The 23531-nt window shown below is 33.9% G+C and overlaps 6 protein-coding genes across 7 annotated transcripts; 3 read left to right on the forward strand and 3 right to left on the reverse strand.

Moving 5' to 3' along the window:
- Positions 1-382: 382 nt before the first annotated feature.
- LOC124925441 (transcription factor MYB62) lies at positions 383-1463 on the reverse strand. Its single transcript, XM_047465441.1, has 3 exons — positions 1325-1463; positions 1097-1226; positions 383-1016 (listed from the first exon to the last, which is right to left on the reverse strand). The coding sequence occupies exons 1-3, from the start codon at positions 1461-1463 to the stop codon at positions 383-385; spliced, it is 903 nt and encodes a 300-aa protein (XP_047321397.1).
- On the forward strand, positions 1003-6414 carry LOC124925438 (transcription factor BEE 1-like). 2 transcript variants are annotated; one of them, XM_047465437.1, is made up of 10 exons: positions 1003-1147; positions 1331-1423; positions 1516-1580; positions 2659-2702; positions 3782-3829; positions 5553-5681; positions 5789-5854; positions 5923-5991; positions 6073-6168; positions 6259-6414. In XM_047465437.1, exons 4-10 carry the CDS (start codon positions 2664-2666, stop codon positions 6379-6381), a joined length of 570 nt encoding a protein of 189 aa, XP_047321393.1. In that variant the 5' UTR covers positions 1003-1147; positions 1331-1423; positions 1516-1580; positions 2659-2663; the 3' UTR covers positions 6382-6414. The 2 variants fall into 2 exon arrangements, with proteins under 2 accessions (XP_047321393.1, XP_047321394.1); XM_047465438.1 differs by having other exon boundaries at positions 1331-1380.
- Positions 6415-6677: 263 nt separating this feature from the next.
- Positions 6678-8416, reverse strand: LOC124925136 (zinc finger protein CONSTANS-LIKE 16). Its single transcript, XM_047465105.1, has 2 exons — positions 7246-8416; positions 6678-7193 (listed from the first exon to the last, which is right to left on the reverse strand). The coding sequence occupies exons 1-2, from the start codon at positions 8272-8274 to the stop codon at positions 6897-6899; spliced, it is 1326 nt and encodes a 441-aa protein (XP_047321061.1). The 5' UTR covers positions 8275-8416; the 3' UTR covers positions 6678-6896.
- A 3356-nt stretch (positions 8417-11772) lies between these two features.
- Positions 11773-13770, reverse strand: LOC124926744 (homocysteine S-methyltransferase 1). The gene is made up of 7 exons (XM_047467030.1): positions 13483-13770; positions 13280-13336; positions 12999-13207; positions 12783-12912; positions 12310-12513; positions 12149-12220; positions 11773-12058 (listed from the first exon to the last, which is right to left on the reverse strand). Exons 1-7 carry the CDS (start codon positions 13651-13653, stop codon positions 11903-11905), a joined length of 999 nt encoding a protein of 332 aa, XP_047322986.1. The 5' UTR covers positions 13654-13770; the 3' UTR covers positions 11773-11902.
- A 3620-nt stretch (positions 13771-17390) lies between these two features.
- Positions 17391-19542, forward strand: LOC124925137. The gene is made up of 7 exons (XM_047465106.1): positions 17391-17605; positions 17683-17821; positions 17894-17995; positions 18083-18210; positions 18604-18890; positions 18984-19077; positions 19156-19542. The coding sequence occupies exons 1-7, from the start codon at positions 17492-17494 to the stop codon at positions 19540-19542; spliced, it is 1251 nt and encodes a 416-aa protein (XP_047321062.1). The 5' UTR covers positions 17391-17491.
- Positions 19543-19966: 424 nt separating this feature from the next.
- On the forward strand, positions 19967-22191 carry LOC124925872 (probable N-succinyldiaminopimelate aminotransferase DapC). The gene is made up of 2 exons (XM_047465991.1): positions 19967-20251; positions 20867-22191. Exons 1-2 carry the CDS (start codon positions 20003-20005, stop codon positions 22019-22021), a joined length of 1404 nt encoding a protein of 467 aa, XP_047321947.1. The 5' UTR covers positions 19967-20002; the 3' UTR covers positions 22022-22191.
- Positions 22192-23531: the final 1340 nt, after the last annotated feature.

Genomic DNA, 23531 nt, shown 5'->3' on the forward strand with positions numbered 1-23531 from the left:
TCCTTCCTAATAGTGAAGCTTTTCCTCATGTGTGAAATGGTTCTCTTCACATTAACTTCAAGATCTATTAATAGCTTAAGTATTTTTTCCTTTTCTTTTTTTTATTGATCAGATTCTCTGATGTTTCTATCAGGAATTAAGACAACAGGGAAAGAAAATGAAGAAGAACTACTCACAGAAGAAATATTATTGTCGCTAATTGATAATATGCGACTTACAAAGATGGATCGACAAAGATACAAAATATTATGTCTCCCTACTCAAATCAACGACAAAGTTCCTTTTGGTTGATAGATAGGTTCAAAATCTTCCAACTAATTATCAGCAACTATAGTTGACAGAATCTGATGTTCACTGAGCCAACTTTCAGAAATCCCACTGATTAATTCCTGAATTGCCACAGTTCATCCACACCCCATGATGCACCAACCATGTCATCGCCCACCCAACTTGTGTCTGACACTTGGTGGTTGTTCAACAATGAAAACTCCCAAGGCCCTACAATTGATGTGGCACCTATGTCAAGTACCTCCATGTCATAGCTGCTTATGTCTACTTGTAAACATTCTTCTGGTAGTAAATTGCCGCAGTCAATTTTGCTGCCATATTCAAAAGCTGAACTTCCTGGTTGCTCACAGATTTCAGGCATAGTTTGAAAAGAGCACACAGTATGGCTTCTATCCATCGGGATTAAGTTGGTGTCTCCACATTCATGTGCAGGTAAGAATGCCAAAGGAGGAGTCTGCTTATTTGGCATCAAAGAGGCATGTAGGGAAATTTGCTGCATTCCCATGGCGTTCGGTGGTGTAGAGATGGTGGATGGAGGGGAAGTTGAAGATGTTTGTACCATTTTCTCAAGCAATCTGGGCATCCAAACACACTGAACAGTATCCATAAAAATCTTGCTGTTTGACTCCATCTTAAGTTGGCGTGCTTGTTTTTGCACCCTTGTTCTCCAATAATTCTTTATCTCATTATCCGTCCTCCCTGGCAATTGTTGTGCAATCTTCGACCATCTGAAATCCAGATAAGGCAAAAGAAGTGAAATTTTGAAGTCTCGCCCATCTCTTAATTAATAGTACAATATTGTGCTTACCTGTTGCCCAGCTTGGAGTGTTGGTCAAGAATCAAAAGTTGTTCCTTCGGAGTGAGATTTCCACGCTTAATGTCTGGCTTTAAATAATTCAACCATCTTAACCTACAACTCTTACCAGTTCTTTTCAACCCTAAAGAAGTTGAAGGGAAAAAGAGTTTATAAAAAGAAAAATAGAAACAGATTTAAACTCAAAGCTACTAAAGTATTTTGTTTTGTTTCGATGAGAACCTGCAGATTTTGCTAGCAGATTCCAACGGCCTTCACCATGGCAAGCTATGAAATGGGTGAGAAGAGTGTCTTCCTCAAGAGTCCATGGCCCCCTTCTCAGTTCGAACTCTTCCCATTTTGGATCAGAAACAATTGTCATAACGTTTTCTATTGTATTAGCACTGAAGTTATTATTCTTAAATGTTTTACAGGGGAGAAGAAGCAATGAAAATGAAACAAAAGCCAAGTGGAGATTTATAGGCAACCCTTCTTCCAAGTAAGACTAGTTTTTTGTTTTTTTATGTTAAGGGGGTCTTGAAGTAAAAAAGTATAATTCAAAGGTAGAAAAAGGAATAAAAGAAATTTCCGAGATGGAAGTTTATGATTTTTGTTCATAGTTATGAAGGATTGAATTTTCCTTTATATGTTTTTGTCACACTGTACAATGTATTTAGATCTTGGGTTATTGGAAATCTAGTAAAGTGCCTTTCTATAGGCATATTCTTTGGGGTTGCAAAATTTATGTGGGGAGGGCCCCTACTTCTTTTGGAGCACTATATAGATGCTTACCCACTAATTAACCCCTTGTTCCTGGAAAACAAACCAATTAGTTTACTAATTTATTTATTTCATAAGTCACTTAAGAAGACCCACATATAATTCAATAACATGTTAGAAATCACCACGTAATTTGGTTATATATAAAATTAAATCTCTCACAAATAAATAAAAGGGTAAAATTGACTTGTGGTTTATTTTTTATTATGCTTAAAGTTAGCATCTTATTGTTGAAGCTGAGATGTCATATTCACACAAGCTATTATGAGTGTTAGATAGCATTATGAAATGAAACGGGTTATTGCTGGTTGGTCCCATAAAAAGGTTTTTGGTCATCCTAGATTGGCAAATCATTAAAGCAATTAAGATGACAATCACAGAGTTGGGATGACATCATCATAGATTGAAAGGAAGGAAACAACTAAGAATGATCCAGGGAGGGGAAGAAAGGAGTTAAAAGTAATGCTAGTTGTTATTCCTTCCAGTATTACTTTTTTCATAGATTCCTCATTTTATATGCCACGTGTTCCATGACCGCTACTCTTATTCTTTTTTCCATTCACAAGCACCGGTCATCCCTTCTCACTTTGGAATCACATGCAATACATATAATTTATATTAATAATATTGGTGTTTGTACGTAGTTAATATTGTTGCAAATTGAATGCATTTAATTTATTTGAAAGCAAGTTTTAAAAGTTGTTTTTGTAGTAAAATTTTGAGCAAAAAATACTGAGTTGATTGAAGTAAAAAGCCTTATCATATATTTTATTTTCTCTCATAATGCTATATTATAGCTGAAATGTCTCAGCATTCACAAGGAGAGAGAAGAATTTCAAAGGTATTATTTCTAGAACTCTTGGTTTTGTATCGAGTTTTAGATCTTAATTGTTTTGGATAGATGTAGTTTCTTTTACTAATCTGGGGAAATGTATTTGATTGGAGAGAATATATTCTGGATTGAGTTATCTAAATTGTATTAGAATAAGTGTTGAATATTAACAGCCAAAACTGTCTCTATAAAAAAATAAGTATGCTAAAGCTTGAAGAAGTGAGAAACAGTGGGTGATGATATCCCCCCTATAGGCTATAGGGTTTGGGGAAAAGGGTACTTTGAGAAAGAGGCAAATGCAAAATGAGAGAGAATAAGAATCTTAGTTATTGGGAAGAGGAGTATAGTGGCTGTGCTTTGTAGATAAGGCCATTCCTTTCACTGTTACAAGATTCAGGGAGGGGGGCTGGCTTCCCTTATCGATCGATCGATCATCCAGGACAGGGACAGGACTGGCAACCCCTCCATTAGTGGTGCTTTGGTGCAACTCCATGCCGTTTTTGCATCTTCTTTTATCTATGAAATTAGGATATGTGGTGGAGATAAACATTAGATGTATGTTGATTTCATTGAAAAAAAGTGAAATGAATAGGCCTAGCTAGGCACAGGTAGTTCACTAGACTTGATTGATGAGAAATGCAGAAAGCAAAGGAATTCCTTTATTCCCTTTTGATAGTGCTTCTCCTGAGGATTATCCTCATTCATGTGGAGGTGGGGTCATTTTACACATCTCTTCAGAGACTATCCAAAGTGTAGATAATGATCCGGGCTTAGGAGAAGAAACATCAACTTCTTGTGATTGATGTGAAATGGCTTTAGTTTGTACTTTCATGAATTCCCTTTCACTGCCAATCAATAGGTTCACATCTACCCCTCTTATATGATGGCACACATTCCCACTGAGGTGAACATCACGCCATATGTGGGTAAATTAACTAGCTTATTTAGAAAGAAAAAAATGTACTTAATTGTTTTTTTTGTTGAAGTTAGATGTTGATATATGTGAGAGTTAGAATGACTGCAAATATAGTAAATGACATTGACGAAGAAAGAGCACTTGCCAATGATACTTGTTAAATTTTTTTCAGAACACAGGAGATTGGTGCTTGGGAACCTCCTTTTTCTATGAGGATGAGGTATAAGTAATAACTAGCTACTAATGCATGTGTTAATGAAGAAGATTCTATGGACAATTGTTGAGGATTTTTCATCCAATTAGCATGATATAAGATCATTGCTATACTTTCATGTGTTATTTCAGAGCATCTTTGTCAGATGGAGGCAAATATTTGATGCTGCTCCAATACTCAAAAATGAATTATTGAATTCCATGTTGAAAGAGGGAATGATATGTGTTTTTATAAAAGCTCACATTAAATTATGTGTAATTTACAATGGGGAGTGATGATTATCTAGATCATAGAGACCTGAGGTTAGGATATTCTAAGCAAAAAATAATTTTATTTTTTTGTTTCCCTTGTATATTTTAAGATGAATTGAAGAAATATAATAATTTTGTATCATAAGTTAATAAAAGTTATATAATTTAGTTGATTAAATATCATGTTAGTAATCCCTTATAATTGTGGTAGGGAATGAAAGAGGCTCACACAAATGAAATGAATGATTTATGGGCTTAAGAAACTAGGGATAAATGTCATCATCTCACACAATCTCATGCTATCTATTCATTGACAGTTGTATCAAAATGAGAACTCTCCCAATAAAATAATAATAAATCTTTGATGTGCTTGAATGAAGTCAGCCCAAAAAAGAAACCGCCCAACCAAGAAAGTGCTGAAGAAGGGTAGGTTTGTAACTAATTTTGGGCAATTGAAGAAGAAGAATGGAATGGGTACATTGAGAATTGAATAAGCAAGCCATAAATGGCAATGTATTGTCCAAGAAATTCAACACTATCAAATATATATTCATATTCCTCAAAACTCCAAAGCACCCATCAAAACAAAATTAGGTAGCCGCCCTCCCATACACAGTTGCCTCATGTTGGTCCAACTATTAATATAAGAAGAGGTGAGAAAATGGGGGAAGTTTGAATTATAAACTGATCATCAAACTTATATTAGGATAGATTGAGTGATAGAATTAATGATCATCGATCTAAAGAGGAAATGGAGACAAATAAGATACTAATGAAAGTAGAAATAAAAATTAGCTAGGGAGGGATCTCTGATTAATTCACAACTGACTTTTGTCCACCTAATTAAAGTTACCTCAAATATGTACCTACCCTCTTCAATTCAATTTTATGTGCAATGGGGGAAAAGGAAGCCTATCTATCTAGCTATCTAGCTATCTAGCCTGTTTCTCATTTATGAGATGAAATTAAATTAAACTCCAAGAATTTCAACTCAGCTATTAATGATGAAACAAACAACTGATCATTTCTCTACTTATATATCATCATGATCAACTTTGCTTTCATCTTCATATATGCATCTTTAACTTCTCTGATGGATGAAGTGATCATTACAAGAGATGATGAGATGATGATCAGCTGTCCTCCTCCAAACATGGAACTTTTAATTGGAAACCTCCAAGGTTTCAACTCAAATTATATTCATGATGATCATCACCAGCCTTTGGCGGCTAATTTCCATCTGGACTCTTATAATTTCCACATGATCAACGGATCTTTCTACGATCCAGTAGTACTCGCTCCTCATGATGATCATCCTTCCTTTCCTAATATTGGAACCGAAGCAATTCCCATAGTCAACAAGTCTAATTATAAGACACCAAAATATGTAATTTATTCATTAATGTAGATTAGGCAGGCATGCATGCATGCATTATGTACATACCCAATATTAATTAAGATGATGTATGTAACTGCAGGTGCAGACTGCGGGCATTGGTGGGAATAAGAGAAAGAGGGGTTGCGAGAATGATGAGAAACCTAAAGAAGTTGTTCATGTGAGGGCAAAGAGAGGTCAAGCTACAGACAGTCACAGTTTGGCCGAAAGGGTAAATTCATTATATATATATATATATATGTTATGGGACTAATATATATGTGATGATCAAATTAATTAACTAATTTGTTTTGATTAATTAATTATTGTTGAGATTAGCAAAGAAGGGAGAAGATAAACGAAAAGTTGAGGTCACTACAAGATCTTGTTCCAGGATGTTATAAGGTATATATATAATTAATTATAATTGGGAGGATATATATAATATTGATAATGAATCTATATATGTACAGACAATGGGGATGGCAGTGATGTTGGATGTGATTATCAATTATGTTCGTTCACTACAGAATCAAATTGAGGTAATTCCATTCATTATATATTCTTCATGCATGCATATGCATGCAGCAAATATATAATTAATGTTTCTCTGGATGGATCAGTTCCTTTCTATGAAGCTATCAGCGGCAAGTATGCTGTTGGACTTCAACTCACCAGAAATGGACACTTTAGCAAGCATGCAGCAGCAGCAGCAGCAGGTATATATGACATATATAACATTGCTTGCGGGACACTTTGTCTTAATAAGAAATTGTTATTAATTTGACATTATATTTATAATGTTGCAGGGAACAATTAACAACAGCATTATAGGAGGAGAATGGTCTTCATGTGGAGGGATACCGCCTCCTCCTCCTCCTCCTAATGATCTTATCTATCCATCTGCACCATGGCCTGGCTACCCTCTTTGAGTTGCAAGGAATGATCCACCTTTCATGTTTTCATGACCTAATTAATTGCATTCATCTCTTTAATTTGTGCTACTTTCTTTTTTGTATTCAGTGTGAGATCAACAGAGTTTGCATGTATGTAGTTAAGTAATCCATTAATCAACTACATATATGCTTTTACCCCACTTACTTAATTACTAATGAGAAATATAAATTTGTCAAACTAGTTTTTGGTTTTATCTTTTAAAACAGAAGGTACCATTTCATTCACTTCACTTCATTTAAGCCAACAATTAATATACATGTATTTTAATTAATTGAGGTTGATTTCTCAAAATCTTATTCAGCATGTAGAGAAACTTACATGTAAAAGAAAAGAAAAAAAAAAAGAGAGAGAGAGAGAAAAGGGAAGACTAGACATCCCGAATTAATACAGAGATGGGAAAATCGATCTAAATAATAGGATGCAATTAGGTACAAGAAGAAGAAGAAGACATCATCATGATTGATGATACAATCGGGGAGAGGGTTTTTGGTTAAGAAGCATTAATGGAGAAAGCAGTGACAGCAGCAGTAGGAGGTCCTGTGGCAGCAAAATTTGATCTCTTGACAAATCGGCCCTTCATCCGAGGCCTCTTCTCTGCGTTCAACTTCCTTACCTCGTACCTTATTTTCTTCGAAAACAACCGTGTCCGTCTCTTCTCTCTATACCTCGACACTCTTGCTTCTCTCCCTTCGTCAGCCGCAATACCATTCCTTCCTCCTCCTCCGCCCATCATTCCACTATGATGATGATATGGGTACTGATGCTGATGAACCATTCCACATCTTCCCTGTTATACAAGAACAACAAACAAACATGAATCATTTCTCAATTCCATTTCATTTGTCTTTAATTTTACTACTTACCATGCAATCCGGCCAACATTCGGTGCTGCTGTTCAATTCCGGCCGCCCACCAGAAGTCCACGGCGACTTTTTATCATCCCACGCCTTAATAACTTCTTCGTAATCAAGCCTCAAAAGTACCTTCTGCATACTATTCTTCTTCATCTTCTTCATCTCTTTACTCATTTCTTCTTCCTCTAATTTCACCTCCATCTTTGTATCGCCGCCGCCTTCGTGATCATCAAAAATCGCCGGTGGCGACGTATCATCGTAGTCAAAACTAATCTCCAAATCATCTAAATCTTGTTCTTCATCAAAAAGAACAATCTTTCCATTGTCCTCGTCGTCTTCATAATTATCATCTTCAACTTTCACTAATAGTGATGAATCTTTCTCTTTATAAGTCAAAATGCCTAAAGCCTCCATATCAAAGGGCTCATCTTCAAGCCCATTCCCAAGCAGGGTCTCAACATCCGCAGCAAATTCTGCCAATTCCATCTCCGATGGAAGAAACCCAACATGCTGCATAGTATTATCACCGAGGAATTCACTCTTCGACACCTCCTCCATTGACGTGCAAATCTCTGAATCGAATTCCGGGACCCGATAAAGCATCTGCTCCTCCTCCTCATTGTTACCTTCGTCGAACGAATTCGTCTCCTCTGTTTCCGGCACGAGAGGAAGTTGCTGCCAATACTTCTTTCCATTATAACGTCTTGGTGTACGAGGTTTCTTGGTCATCCCTCTTTGCCACGCGGGTATAAACAAGTTGTTATTCAGTGGAGGCGGCGGCCGTACTAGTAGCTGTTGATCAGTGGATTTGATTGAAGATGAAACTTGAAGACGAACCCTTTCGTGTCGACGTGCTAAGGGATTGGCAGAGTGAACAGAGGAATCGCATGATTGACATAGGAAAGCGTCGTCGGCAGCGCAATACCATCTGGCTCGTTTTCTTATGCAGCTGTCGCAGGCCCTGGCACTCTTCCCACCCATGGCGTTTGCCATGAGTTGCTGATTAGAAACCATATTAGATGAAGAAGATGAGGTACGGCTTAATTTACTACTACTGCTGCTGCTGCTTCTAACTGAGAGTTCCTTAATTATATTAAAGGTGGGGTGGGGGCAGGGGAAATGCGCTTTTACAGTTTTTGACAGTTTGCGATGCTTCTTTGGTTAGCACTTTATGGGCTGAATCCAAAACCGAGAAAAGATATTGCACTTTTTGTGTCCGGGGCCTTATCCTTGCTACCATTGGTTGAATCTTGAGAGACATCTTCATCTCTGTTTTCTGATTGGTTGGTTGTTCAAACTGTGGGATTCTATTGGGGTCCATTTTGATGAGGATGAGAATGGAGCTTTTTCATCCATTATCCGTTTTCTCTTTCTTGGAGTTTCTTTGTTCGGTCTGTTGTGTGTTGGGTCGGTGGGCCGTGGCTGAAATATAGAAAGAGACCTGGCGTTTGGTTGGATTTGTACGTGACAGAGAAAAAGATGGAGCTTTGAGGTCCCCTCATGTCCCATGTTTTAATGACCCATGCATTCATGACCAATACCGTCTCTACACGTCAAGTAAATGTCAAAAGGTGCCATAATTCTTAATGGCGATTGGCCATGGATGGGACGATCGATCGATGGAACTATCTTCACTATTCTTCTTGTTCATAAAATATCTTCACAAAAAGGAAACAGAATTGTATGTCTGTCATCTTCTTACTTAATATTGTCTTCAAATCTTTAATTAATAATTAATTACTCGAACAATGTTATTTTGATTTCAATAAGTTTGATCCAAAAAGGGTAGAGAATTGAATGGTCGGCATTAAATTTCTTGATAGATTATTAATTAAAAAGAAATGTGAAAAATTAAAGATAAAAAAAGTATTTTAGTAATAATAAATGGATAAACATGGAGACGTGGAAACCTGATCTGAGTCAGTCCGTCCGTCCGTCCTCTGGCAAGAAAGAAGAATATTAGGTTAGAAAGCAATGTGTATATATATATATATATTCGAATATGACACTAGTGCCCATAATTTATTTGACATTTACTTACTATACCATACAATCATTTTCAATTCTTACTACCCTTGTCGTCGTTTAATAACAAAATAGAATGATGCCTATTTTTTTTCACAATAAAAAGCAATGTGACTCAATTTGCACCATTTGGAATAATATGGATTTTTAGATCTTCAATTACTTTAAAGAGAAATGTTTTGGACTTTTTAAAAGAAAATACACTTCTCATATGTTCTTATTTCTTCTAAATGTTTTGTTTCAACCTTGTGTGATGTTTACTATCTCACCATTTATAAATATAAAATATATTAGCTTAAAAAATGTTATCATGTTTATGCACTCAAATTTTAAATTTATAAAAACTATTATTTTATAGAGGAGTGACAGGGGAGGGAATTTGAGTGAGAGAATGAGAGAGCTCTTTTATTCTCTCACCCAAATTCCTTCTCTCAATCATTTCTCTATTTTATAGAGGAGTGATAGAGGAGGGAATTTGAGGAATCATTTTTTTGTCCTACCCACCTTTCAAACAATTTTTCTCAAACTACCCACCTTTTCATTCAAATTCTCAAACTATCCACTTTTCTCTCTCTAAATCATTAATCAACCCATTAATTAACTTACTCTTTATCTTAACCCACTAATTAACTCCTCTCTCTAAACCCATTAATTAACTCCTCTCTCTCTCTTTCAACTATTAATTAATATCCTCACTTTTAAACTATTAATTAATTCAATTAAAATATATTATATAAATATTAAAATAAAATAACACATATGTTTTATTTTTATTTAAATCTATAAACATAATATATATAGTTCAAATTAAATACACTAAATTAAATACACTAAATTAAATAATTTAAATAGCTATTATAAATTAAAATAAAATAGAATACATTACATAAACGAGAACTTGAAATAAAATATATTACATAAACATTAAAATAAAATACATTACATCACAATAAAATACATAACATAAACATTACAATAAAATAAAATACATAATAAATATTAATCATGTTCAATATACAATAAAATGCATATTTTATCTTTATCTAAAATACATAACATAAACATTACAATAAAATAAACAATATACCTTTATTGTTTAAAAGGTGGATAGGACAGGAAATGGTTCGAATTTGAGGGAGGGAATAAAAGAGGGAATGACTTGAAATGACCTCATTGGTTGAAAAAATGGAAAAGGAGAGAAAAATGAGAAGAGAGACAAAAATATAGTAAACTTGAAATTATATATATTTATATATCTAAAATTTAAACCGAATTTATGAGAAAATATAATATAATATGTGTTTTGGGGGTCCTTTAATTTGTTACATTCAATATTCATGAATAATTTTTCGAATCCACCCATTTCATTTCTTATCAGTAAAATGTGAATAAGTTGTTGAGTCTAAATTATTTTTAATTTATATAATAAAGAGTTTTTGAAATTGATGTGATGTTCTTGAACGAATATGGTCAATTTGTATAAATTTTCCTAGTATTTTGGTCATATATATATAGAGCTCTTTATTCCATTTTTAGTTTGATTTACTCTATTTCATATTAAACTCAAAATTAAATTTAAATATTTAAATAATTTTGTTTTTAAAGTCACCGTAAATAATTATATCAGTGTTAAATGTTATTTTATTGAAATTTTAATTCTTATAAATTTATAATATTATTTAAAATCTAAATTTTCTCATTCATATTCTATAATATATATATATATAGTAACTTATTATTTAAATAAATGAAATTAATTCACAATAAAATAATAATAATAATAACTTACAAAATTTCTTTATTATTAGTTTGGCCTATACTATTAATTTATTAGAAAACGACAATGCCTCAAAAAAAAAAAACTAGGTCCACGGCTCCAATCTTAATCAATATTTTATCTATACTAAAATAATATTTAACTATAGCTATTTATAATAAAAATAAACTAAAAGGTTAAATATTCATGGCCATTATAATGCATCTATTCTAACATATAAATACAAAATATTATTAAAAAAATAAAGTAATATAAGGACAATTATTATATATTATTAGTAAGATGATATAATTTTTTAGTGTATCGAGCACATGCAATGTGGACCATATCAATACGAAATTAAACTAGAAAAAACCCAATGTCAAATCTAGATAATGATAATAATGTATGGTCAAATAGATAGAGATATTATATTTATAATTCTAATGTTTAGAATATTATAAATTATTGTGAAACATACTTCCTACATCATGAGTGTGTGACATAGTATTATAACAAAGTTTATGTTTTTTAAATCTTCTTCATTTCACCCTCCAGTTCAACACAGAATCAATGTAAAAGAAAACTTCAAAACAAAATAACAATAATTTCTGTTTAATTTTTGACTCAATCATAATTCATAACTTTATCGGGTCATAACCCTCTCATACTTAAGTATTGTTTTCTTGATTAATCAGCTCAAGTTTATCTTCTTCTCAAGATTCAACAACAACCCATCATCAATTCACAGATGTTTGCTACTCTCCATAAACTTTTCAAAAATAGTTCTAGATACTTTATAATATTGACAAAATTTTCTCTAACACAAGAGTCATACCGAAAGAGAGGACAGGAGGAGATTTAAGATGTAGGAGGAGGTTTCGGTTTTACAACATTAGAAATGGTTTGGATAGTGCAAGGCGTTGTTCGACAACAACCACCAATGAGTTTTGCTCCTGCATCACGCCATTTGGTGGCGAAAATCTCAAATTTGTCATCATCAAAACACTTTGAAGGCTGTTCAACAAAACAAAACACAGTAAATAATTCCCCCCTGATCTTCTTCTTACTTATGTAAAGTTGGAATGAAAAAAGGATGATACTTACAAGCCATTTCTTAGCCTTTCCATCCCAAACTTCTCCGCTGTTTGGGTACACGACTATGATCTTTTCAGTCAACTGGAACAAACAAAAAGCATAATTAAAAACCAACCAAACAAACAAACCTAGTCAAGCATGCATATGGATTTGAACAGAAATTTTCTAACCACTTTAAATTTCTTGACAAGATCCTGAATGAATTGAGGCGGTGCACAATTAATTCCTACAGCAGATATCTTTCCACTCTGATTTAATATATCAAGAATCTCCTTGAAGCTCTCTCCTGATGGTGCATTCTCACCATCCATGGAACTGAAACATATCCAACATGGAATCTGCACATTTTCTTCCTCCACCAACTCCATGCATGCCTGAAAATTAACTGGTATTTGATATCACAGCTTATCACTTAATCTATACAATTAAGTGTTCATTATTTGATACTGTTATTTAGATTCAACTCAAGTTGAGCTAAAAAAACTGACTTATTTGATAAGTTATGAATGACTTAAATCAACAATTTGAATCCTTGTTGTAAGTTCAGTTCAGCAAATTGCGTATAAGTAATTTCCCAATATTAGTTCACATTTTAACGAATCAAGTACTTAATCCACCCCCTATTATATCTTTACAGTAATACCTGAGCTTCCATCTTATTGGGGATTGTCTCAAAAGCCAGTATATCCGAACCTGCTTCAACAACAACTTGCAATCTCCGGCGATGAAAATCTTTCAGCTTTTCCAAATTAACATCAGGTCCATATGATCCACTGGATAGAAAAATAAAGCAAATTCAAAAGAAACCAATATCGCATTATAAAATGATCACAGGTGCACCAAAAGATTGTTTTCCAACCTGTATTCAGACCCATTCGCAAGATAAGCCCCATAGCTTCCAATTGAAGCTGCTACCAAAGCTCTGTTATAACCATGTCCTGCAACTCTTCCCTTAACATCATCCCAGAAATCATCTCGTGCTTCCGCAGCTATTCTGACGCTTTTCCTCAGCAACTCCTCCCCTTCTTCAACCGAAAGTCCTTTAGATACAAACCCAGGAATGGTTGCCTGTTTTCATTGAAAAGAGACAGTAATGTCACGTCTCTGATGGTAAATTACAGAGAACAGAGATGAACAAACCTGATAAGAAGAGGTCACGAGTATATCTGCACCAGCTTCAAGATACTCGAGATGGACCTGTAAAGGATACGATCAAAACTAATTTCTAGATACATAGATAGATATATTACCCAGCTCGGAAGATTAACCCTTTATTCATTCTAATTTGGACCAAATAGAAAAACCTAAGGAAATGTGTGTATATATATTAAATGTAAACATACCCGTTTAATGAGATCAGGGTCTTTGATTAAGCAAAGAGCGCTCCAGAGAGGGTCGTTAAAGACGGCACCGTGGTTCTCCAGTTGGGTCGCGAAACCTCCGTCGACGACGGCGCAGCCGCCAGCCTTATGTATCAGATCTTCAAGCGACGATGTCTCATTCTTAGTCCCCATTCTACTCCTCTCTACCAACTCTTCTTTTTCAATGAGGAATGAGAAGAACACGTCGTGGCGTGTTGGGACGGATGGGGGTTTATATATATTATTATTATTATTATATATGCTGTACAAATGTATTGGAGAAGATGAAAATGTGAACAGAGACTATTTAAATACACAGATTCATTTATTGGGTCACCTATACCCCCATCTTGGCTCGTTACTTTGCTTTAAATTCATTCTATTGAGGGGAAATTTGATGAAATCACACTAAATAGACAGCTAAAAGTGCAGGCGCATATAAAAATAAATAAATAAAGAACGTTGGTTGGTGACACTTTTATTTTATTTTATTTTTTTTTTGACGAAAATGCCCCTCTTGCGAGACGCAACCGACATTCGTGTGACGATTTTTTTTTTTTAAAAAAAAAAAACGTCTCAGCACCCGGCATTCGCGAGACGCACCCGATATTCGCGAGACGCACCCGACATTCGCGAGATGAAATTTAAAAAAAAATTAAAAAAAAAATATCGTTTCGCAAATGCTGGTAGCGTCTCGCGACTGTGGACGTCTCGCGACATGGGCAAAATCATCCGAAAAAAATTAAAATTGCCACCAACGCATTTTATTTATTTATTTATTTTGTTAATGCGGTGACACTTTTAACAATTAGGGCATCTCTAATGCCATTTCATCAAATTTCTCCTTTCAAGAAATCAACACCCTACCCAACTTCCTCTAACATATTTCTCACTGTTTGCCATGATCAAAATAAAAACTTTCAATAGATTTTTTTTCCATCTAGGGCCCTCTCTTTCCGATTTAGATTATCCTTTGTTTTCGATCTGAAATGTCTCGTTATGACTGGTAGTTAATTGGGGATGAGACAAAATGATATTTGTGTCTCCGCCTCGATTCCGTCTAATTCTAAACCAAACACTAATACATTTATTTATTCTTCGAATATTATATAAGAATATTATAAGAGTTTTAAGTTTATTTCTTTATAATAATATAAAATTTTAATATATTATAATATAATATTAAAATAATGTTTATATAATTTTATTTAAAAAAATTAATTATTATTATAGAATATAATATAAAGGTGCCCCGCAGGAATTTTTCGAAACCAAACAGGACGGAAATAATAGTAAAAAAAATATTTGAAGTAGAATGAGACAGGATGATAAATGTAATCTTCGGCTCGATCCGTCTCATTGTCATCCCTAGTCTCATCTCTATCAGTTGAGATCCTCTATTACGGGATACATCTATGTTCCCTTTCACAGGGAGGGGCAAAATTGTAATAATATTTTTTAAATATTACAATTTCGTCCCTCCTTGTGAGAGGAAACATGAGAACAATAGAATTTTTTGCAAAACCGAATAAGGCGGGAATGATAGTAAAAAAAATCTTCGAAGTATAATGAAACGAGATGATAAATGTAATCTTCGACTCGATCTGTCTCATTGTCATCCCTATCCGTTGAGGTCCTCTGTTACAGGATCCTCCATGTTTCCTCTCACATGAAGGGGCAAAATGATAATAATAATTTTTAAATATTACTATTTCATTTCTCCCCGTAAGAGGGAACATGAGAATAAGGATGATTCCTTAATAGAGAACCTTAACTCCATCTTTATCCATGTTTTTTTTAATAATTAAAAAATTACTTTTAGAATTGAATTTAAATTTTGTTCTGAGTATATACTGAAGAAGAAACATAACATAGTTAAAACTAATTATACTATTTTTTACATTAGAAAAACAAATTTATTTTCTAAAATATTGTCTTATCAAATCATTCTTAAGAGATTATAGTCTACACTCCTGAAGTTTAAAGAAATGACATTGAATCTAGGCATAGAAAGTCTGAAGTAATTGAAGAAATAAAAAAGATTATGGTCTCCAATTTAACCTAAGTTTGTTTTAAACGAGGAAGAAAGTGGTTAATCATTATAAAAATAAATAAAGATCCCTATTAAAATATTTATTGACTATACATAAATAATGTTTAGGTTAACTTCTGATTCTCCATATCATAAATTCATAATGAACCGGGATCCTCACGTCATTATACTATTATTTATTTATTTATTTATTTGTACAATCTAATGGACTGGTTGTCTTTGTTAATTATGAGCAGAAGTTTATATATAATTAATAATATTTCTGCTGCTTTCACCCAGCAAATTAATAATATTTATGCTGACTGGGACTTCTTGAAAGTGTGTATTTTGTATTAATTTACTTATTTGTTTCTCATTGTCTCTTACTTCATAATATAATTGTCACATTCATAAAATTAAATCATCAATTTGCTAGCTATTAAACAACATTACATTGATAGTACTAAATACTAATAAACTAATAATGATTTGAGATATGCATCTATGCATATTTTCATGAATATCTTTTATAAATAAATAAAAATTAAAAGGACACTATCACTGTTTTTCATCCTTTTTTATTAATCAAAGCACCGTTCTAAATAAATAAAATTATATATGTGATATAATGATATGTTTTTATATCAAATGAAACTAAAATAACACTATAATTTAAATCATAAAAAATAAAATAGTTAATTCTAACTGTCTGTCTAGCTACTTGACATAAAGTATGATAAAATAAAAAATTCAAATAAGCTAAAATTACGCATAAACTGAATTTACTTTGTAATATAACTTTAACCCCTAGCTACTAATGCAAATATAAAATAATGATTTTCATCGTTCCAAAAAGGCTTGAAAAACTAATATGATACCTAAAGTGTAATTGTTCCGGTTGGAGGCAGGAAGCATGAGAAATCGACTAGGTAAATAGGTGGTGAGGGTTTTGAGATTACATAGAATATCAATCAGTAGAATGGAGATGAAGATATCTTCGGTCTGTCCGGTTGGTGTTCAGTCTATGAGTTAGGAATGTTGATGCTTTCTTTCATTGAGTTTATTGCTTATGAGAAGTATTTTCGTAACGGGTTGGCTAAGGTTTCATTTCCTTTTACTCGAGTTGACTTGTCTTTTGAGTATTCCATTTTTTAATCGGTCGACTCAATTACATCGACCGGTCCACTCCGAAATTATAATTGTGACATTATCCTCTATTCTTTTGTTTTTTTTTATTTACCGTCAAAATGTAACATTAACTCCTATTTTTTTTTATAAAAAAGTTAATATAATTCATGATCTTATTTATAATAATTATTAAAAATGATAAAACTTATAATTATTTATTAAAAAATTTATTTAAGTTTACCTTAAATTTTTACTTCTAAATCTAAATCTTGAGTTTGTCCCATCTTTGGTGAAGATGAAGAATGGGTAGAATTGTTTGCCGACCGAAGAGGAAGATGAAGTCCGACATGATTATTAAAGTTATTGAAGAGATATAATCATTTAAAAAATATTGACATTATTAAATTGTTTTATCCATAATTTTTATTTATTTTATTATTATTTTTTTAAATCTGACATAATTTATTTATTTTTTTACCCAAACTCTTAATAGATTTGCCATCCTTATAATTTATTATATATATATATATTTCGAATTTTAGAAAGCACTACATAATGAGACAAAAACATTTCATAAATATGAACAAAACTGTCTAACACCGTTAATTGACAAAACCTAAAGAAGCTGCGAATATTTCAGTTTATGGAGCTCTAACTCTAACGCTAACGCTAACGCTAACGCTAACGCTAACGCTAACGCTAACGCTAACGCTAACGCTAACGCTAACGCTAACGCTCATTTTGCTTTCTTCTTTCCTGAACTCAAACTTGATTCTCTTCTTACACAAACAAACAAACAGTTATAAAGTTCGAAAGTGAAAGGGGTTACCAATGGCGGCAGCAATCGGATGGTACGGACCTTTAATCAATCTATCTGCCGCCGCTTCTCACTTGGGCGACTACGTCCAGTTACTCGTCTTCGTTCACCGCTCTACTCCCATTCAGGCAGGTCTCTTCATTGGATTCTTCGGTTTCCAATAAAATAAACTATTCATTATTCATTCTCAAATTTCTCAACACAGTATAAGTTGCCCAAAGGAGGTGAAGTTATTAGAACCGACATTCAGGTTGGAGATGATACCCGACCCATTTTCCCTGTCTCCATATGGAGAAAGCAAATGGCACATACTGTACAATCGGGCTCTATCATTTTGTTGGAAAGTAAGATTCAAGATTTGTTGTTTTAGCTAACCTACTGTGAGATTATATGATGTTTATTATTGAATTGTTCAGATCTTAGGATTACAAAATTTGGAGATACTATTGAAGCCAGGACAGTTCAATACTCATCTCTAAGATGTTTATTCTCCAATATCGAATCTTTTGGAAGTAAAGGTATATATATGTATTTATATCCCATATCCCCTCTTACCATTTAACATATACTAATTGAATGAAGCCATCCACTTTATAACTGTTTAGGTGTTGATGATATGGTAAAGGATTGTCGAGTAGGGCTATGCACAAAAGAAAAGCTTAAGAAAGTAGTCGAATGGGTTCAGCGAAAAGGCTATACACTAATTCGATCTGTAAAATCTTACACCCACAAAGTATGCATTAAATCCTGCTGCATACTTTATTTCATTTTGCTATTAAATGGCTGCATATAGAAGAATTAGATGGTTGATAAACAATGTCTTCATTTTGGGAAAACTCTTTCAGTCTAGTCTCGCAACCGGGTATGAATTCAAATAGGGTGTAATCTCAACTTAGTTCGGCCATATACAGATACATATCACAACTCTTATACCAAACATATCTGGATCTGTATCCATAAATTCATTAGCAGTTTCTCATCTAGATCTAATTTTACACTAGCAGTAGCAGTTCCAGTTCCATGTCTAGATCCAGATACAGAAGTGTTTCCAAATAAGTAATCATGATTATAATTAACAAAATATTACTACCAACTCTAAGATTTTTTATGCATACTTCTTCTGAAGGAGGGCATACAACAACCAGCAAACTGGAAAGTGCTTGAAGAAAGAGAATCCCAAGACTTCTTATCACTTCTTGAAGTGTCTCTTCTAACTAATTCCTGTGAAGCTAAATTTTATGCATCTGTTGGAGACATATTTTTGCCTCTTACCTCAAAAAATAGTTGTGAATTTGAGGATGACAGGATGTTCATCAGAAGGAGATTATTTACATGTAAAGTTGAAGAATTAGCCGAAGATCTCATTTGCACTGGTTGTAAACTTTGTGGGTTTCCTTTGAACTGTGAGATGGGGTATGGATCAAACTAAAATCTTATTGTGCACCATTGTACTTCCTTTCTGCTTCACATTTCTTTTTTGGTAATTCAACATCATTGTATTTGCAGGTCTATGCTTCTTGAACTAAACACCATCCCTCTTTATTGTCCCAAAAGCTCCAATCATGTTCACCAAATAAGTTCAATATATAGACCTTTTGTGGTATGCTATTCTCTTGGAATCAGTGTCTTGACTTCTTGGTTTGTGTTTGAAAAAAGTGTTGTTTATTCTGTGCTGCAGTTATATGTATGGGATGATTCGAGCTATATACCACTTCTTGTGAGAAACAAGGCTGCTCAATTTCTATTTGGAAATATCGAGGCTGAGGCAGTCAAGTCATCTTGTAGGAGTCAACAATGTATTCATACAGACAATCCGAAGTGTAAGCTCATTAACAATGATTCAGACAATTACACTAGAAACAGTACCCGGCTGGAAGTTGGTGAAAAAAGGCTAAAAGGAAAGGGACTGCTATCAATTTGGTTAATACTCCTGAAAGTGCTGTTGGAACAAGAGAAGGGGAAGAATAGTCCTATAAGGTTTAAAGTTGCTATTGATGTCGAAAAGGATCACACAAAGGGGAGATTTGAGCTGACCGACATTAGTTTGAGGTGTGGAAAACAGTGAACTTTGTTTTTACAATATTTGGCACATAATTTGTTCAAGTTCTCGCTATATGTTTCTTTTTTATTGAATATGTGACAATTCTAATCATATTTTACCATTTTTTTTAACATCAATCAAGCTTCTCGATATATTAGAAGGCATGCACAATGCTGCCTTTACAAAATAAAGCTGATGCCAAGTCAAGTTTACATTTTAGTTCTCCATATTAAAAAAATAATAATCTTGTGTTAATGTCTCTTAAATTATTTTGTTAATGAACTTGTACAAAATAGTTGTCATTATTTTATGAGTTTAAAATATAAGGTTAAATAAAAAGTAATTAATTATTTAAAAATGAAGAGTTATTCATAAAGGGCTCTAGCTGACGAGGAAAGAAACCTAATTGGAGTAAGCATCGATAGGTTTGGAAAGCGAAGGGAGCATCCTGAAACAAAAGCAGCATCGGGGGGTCTGAATTCTCATGTCCATGTTAATAGCAGGTCAATGTATCTGGACACCCGCCCAAGAAATGCTTATGCCATCATCGACTGCCATCCGTCTTTCCTTGTTCAGATCTTCCTCCTTAAATACCATCTTCTCTAATCATCATCTCTCCAAATTCCCACTTTGCAGAACAATCCCCACATACCCATCTGTTTTCGCTGCTATGTCGACCGTTCCCACTACCCATGAAGAACCCGTTAAGCTCGAATCGGCTCGCCCTGTTCAGGTAATAAACCCCTATCGTCACGCATCCGTACATTCTCTCGATTCCAGGTTTAGGGTTATTTTCTCCTTTAATTGTTCTGATTTATGAGCATACAAACTCTAGTTGTTCTTGTTTTACGGTTATCATCGATTGGATTTCTAGATGAGCACATTAAGAGCAATGTTAAGAATGCTCTCGCCCCAAATTTGAACAAACTGATCTGGGTTAGGGTTATTTTCTTTCCTTCAATCTGTTGGGAGTTTAGCTCGACGGGTTAATCATGTTTCATGTTTTATCTTGTTCTATGAAAGTTGCAGCAACCTGTATGAATTGAAGTTCGTCTTAGTTAGAGTTAACCTATGAATGATTGGGCAAACGAAAAAACCATGATGTGGCTTGAGAAATTGCTCAACTATAGTAGACCTGACATGTTTTTAAAGAGGTTTGTGTTTGTTTCCATTCCAATGAGAATCAAATGCAATCAAGAACATCTGCAACCCATTTATAATCTTTTGTTTTCCTCAGGTATTGTCCTTTGGTGGTTTTGTCTCTTTATTAAGATGTTGCGAATCTTTTCAATTCGATTGATTTCAATTTTAATCCTTCCCCATTTAATTTGTTGTTGACGAGTTTCAGGTTGCAAAGCGGTTGGAGAAATTCAAGACAACGATCTTCACTCAAATGAGTTCGCTCGCCATTAAACACGGCGCAATTAACCTAGGACAAGGATTTCCGAACTTTGACGGCCCGGATTTCATCAAAGAAGCCGCCATCGAAGCCATTAAAAGCGGCAAGAACCAATACGCCCGCGGATACGGAGTTCCCGACCTCAACTCCGCTATATCAGAGCGTTTTGAAAAGGATTCCGGTCTGAAAGTCGACCCCGAGAAGGAAGTAACCGTCACCTCGGGCTGCACGGAAGCGATCGCGGCCACAATTTTGGGTTTGATAAACCCGGGAGACGAGGTCATACTCTTCGCCCCATTCTACGACTCCTACGAAGCCACTCTGTCAATGGCGGGCGCTAATATCAAATGCATAACCCTTAAGCCTCCCGGTTTCGATCTCCCTATCGAAGAACTCAAATCCAAGATATCGAAGAACACAAAAGCCATTCTTCTCAACACTCCACATAACCCAACGGGTAAGATGTTCACAAAGGAAGAACTCGAAACGATCGCATCTCTTTCGATCGAAAATGACGTGTTGGTCTTCTCCGACGAAGTCTACGACAAGCTGTCTTTCGAGATGGACCACATTTCCATCGCTTCTCTTCCAGGAATGTACGAGCGAACTGTTACGCTTAATTCCTTGGGAAAGACCTTTTCACTTACCGGATGGAAGATAGGTTGGGCAATTGCGCCTCCCCATCTGACATGGGGAGTTCGTCAGGCTCACTCGTATCTCACGTTTGCGACTAGTACTCCTATGCAGCACGCCGCAGCCGTGGCTCTAAGAGCGCCGGAATCTTACTACGAGGAGCTAAAGAGGGATTACTTGGCTAAGAAGGAAATCTTGGTGGAAGGTTTGAATGCTGTTGGATTTAAAGTGTACCCGTCTAGTGGAACCTATTTCGTGGTTGTGGATCATACTCCTTTCGGGTTGGAAAACGACGTCGCGTTTTGCGAGTACCTGATAGAGGAAGTAGGTGTGGTTGCAATTCCGACAAGTGTGTTTTACCTGAATCCGGAAGAAGGGAAGAATTTGGTCAGGTTTACGTTTTGTAAGGACGAGGGGACTCTCAGAAGCGCGGTTGAAAGAATGAAAGAAAAATTATCGACGAAACCATAATCGCTATGATCGAATAAACAAGTCAAATTGAGAAGTAGTAGTGTTTTTCTTCGCAGACTAACTGCATAAAATTTCCATCTTTGAGTTTCATTGTTATTCAACTTGGTCTGTAGTTATTACTATTTTATTGGCACTGTTTCCATCCTTTAAAACAAGTACTATTTAAGCTAGATGAAGTTGATTAAGCTCTATTTATCCAAATAAATAAAAATTGCAAACTAACCTGTAATTATTTTGTGTGGTTAAGAAATATTTTCTTTTCTTTTTTACCATAACTTCATTTTTATTTTAATGCTTTGAGCAACCTATGGTCCTACACCTCTTTTAAGTATTTTAAATTTGTAAATTTAATTTATAAATTTAAAATATTTAAAATTTTAAAATGGTTAATTGTGTTTGAGTTATGTATTTAACCCGGTATTTTTTTTTTTTGCGGGCTATATGTTTAACCCGTTATCTCAATTTTACCATATCAAGATAGTCCAGTAGTAAGAGTCGGGATAAGAGATCAAAATGTTACGAGTTTAATTTTATCTAAAAACATTTTGAGTTTAAGTGGATGGTGATAACTGTATAGTGTCATTTTAATTCTCTTTTCTTTCTAAAAAAATATAATTATAAATATAATCTCAAAAATTAAACATTAACAAACAGTCCATCCCAGATTTGGACTCTATATTCAAGGGATTTTAGTTTTTAACTTTATAAGATTATTTTCTCTATTGCATTTCTATTAAGTTATCATAGTTTATTGCAACCATAACCCGTTAAGCAGTACTAATAAATGGCCCAATTCAAACAAAAGTTTTATGGCCAAAAGATTAAAATATATATACTAATTATAAACTAATAAAATATATAAGGAGGGATAAGTAGCGATAGAGAGAGGGAATTTGAGTGAGGGAATGAGATAATGACTTGGCATCACCTCATTTGTTGGAAAATGGTAAAATAGAGGAAAAAGAGAAGAGAGATAAATTATTTGATTTTTTTAGCCAATCATATTGCCGCCACGTCATTCCCTCTCTTATTTCCTCACCAAATTTTCTCATCCAATCATTTTCAAAATATATATATATATATATATATATATATATATATAATTTAAATATATAATTGTAGTATTTATAACTGAGAGAAAAATATAATAATTAATTTATAATATATATTAATTAATTAATAATAAAAATTTGGGTCCATCTATGCAAATGCATAGTATGTAGTGACTTACAAGGCCTAAAAATATATCTCCACTCAAACTGTTTTCAAATCATCTTAGATAAAATAATGTTCTAATTAATGATGACTACACTTGGATACACTAATGATTTTAAAATATTTGATTTTCAATTTCTTATTTTTAACACATCAACAAAACCTAGTTATGCATTATGGTTTGTTCATTATTGTTTACAAAAACAATTGTAATTTTATTTGTTTTGGGTCTTAATTAGATCAATTATAATGCTTCTTCCGGTTTTTAATCTTAATTGTCCTCAATGTTTTTTTT

The sequence above is a fragment of the Impatiens glandulifera genome, chromosome 2 (genome assembly GCF_907164915.1).
Source record: "Impatiens glandulifera chromosome 2, dImpGla2.1, whole genome shotgun sequence".
Classification (NCBI taxonomy): Eukaryota; Viridiplantae; Streptophyta; class Magnoliopsida; order Ericales; family Balsaminaceae; genus Impatiens; species Impatiens glandulifera.

Bases quoted from the DNA above. Each gene is read 5' to 3' on its own strand.
- LOC124925441 (XM_047465441.1), bottom strand. From the start codon at position 1,463: ATGACAATTGTTTCTGATCCAAAATGGGAAGAGTTCGAACTGAGAAGG. The intron at 1,227-1,324 runs GTTCTCATCGAA...CAACTTCTTTAG, and splicing joins TCTGCTAGCAAAATCTGCAG to GGTTGAAAAGAACTGGTAAG. The intron at 1,017-1,096 runs GTAAGCACAATA...TCTGGATTTCAG, and splicing joins CACTCCAAGCTGGGCAACAG to ATGGTCGAAGATTGCACAAC.
- LOC124926744 (XM_047467030.1), bottom strand. From the start codon at position 13,653: ATGGGGACTAAGAATGAGACATCGTCGCTTGAAGATCTGATACATAAG. The intron at 12,221-12,309 runs GTTAGAAAATTT...TGTTTGTTCCAG, and splicing joins TTGTCAAGAAATTTAAAGTG to TTGACTGAAAAGATCATAGT. The intron at 12,059-12,148 runs GTAAGTATCATC...TTTGTTGAACAG, and splicing joins GAAAGGCTAAGAAATGGCTT to CCTTCAAAGTGTTTTGATGA.
- LOC124925136 (XM_047465105.1), bottom strand. From the start codon at position 8,274: ATGGTTTCTAATCAGCAACTCATGGCAAACGCCATGGGTGGGAAGAGT. The intron at 7,194-7,245 runs TGAAATGGAATT...CTTGTATAACAG, and splicing joins GTAGTAAAATTAAAGACAAA to GGAAGATGTGGAATGGTTCA.
- LOC124925137 (XM_047465106.1), top strand. From the start codon at position 17,492: ATGGCGGCAGCAATCGGATGGTACGGACCTTTAATCAATCTATCTGCC. The intron at 18,891-18,983 runs GTATGGATCAAA...TTGTATTTGCAG, and splicing joins CCTTTGAACTGTGAGATGGG to GTCTATGCTTCTTGAACTAA. The intron at 19,078-19,155 runs GTATGCTATTCT...TCTGTGCTGCAG, and splicing joins CAATATATAGACCTTTTGTG to TTATATGTATGGGATGATTC.
- LOC124925438 (XM_047465437.1), top strand. From the start codon at position 2,664: ATGTCTCAGCATTCACAAGGAGAGAGAAGAATTTCAAAG. The intron at 2,703-3,781 runs GTATTATTTCTA...AATTTTTTTCAG, and splicing joins GAGAGAGAAGAATTTCAAAG to AACACAGGAGATTGGTGCTT. The intron at 6,169-6,258 runs GTATATATGACA...ATAATGTTGCAG, and splicing joins TGCAGCAGCAGCAGCAGCAG to GGAACAATTAACAACAGCAT.
- LOC124925872 (XM_047465991.1), top strand. From the start codon at position 20,003: ATGTCCATGTTAATAGCAGGTCAATGTATCTGGACACCCGCCCAAGAA. The intron at 20,252-20,866 runs GTAATAAACCCC...GACGAGTTTCAG, and splicing joins AATCGGCTCGCCCTGTTCAG to GTTGCAAAGCGGTTGGAGAA.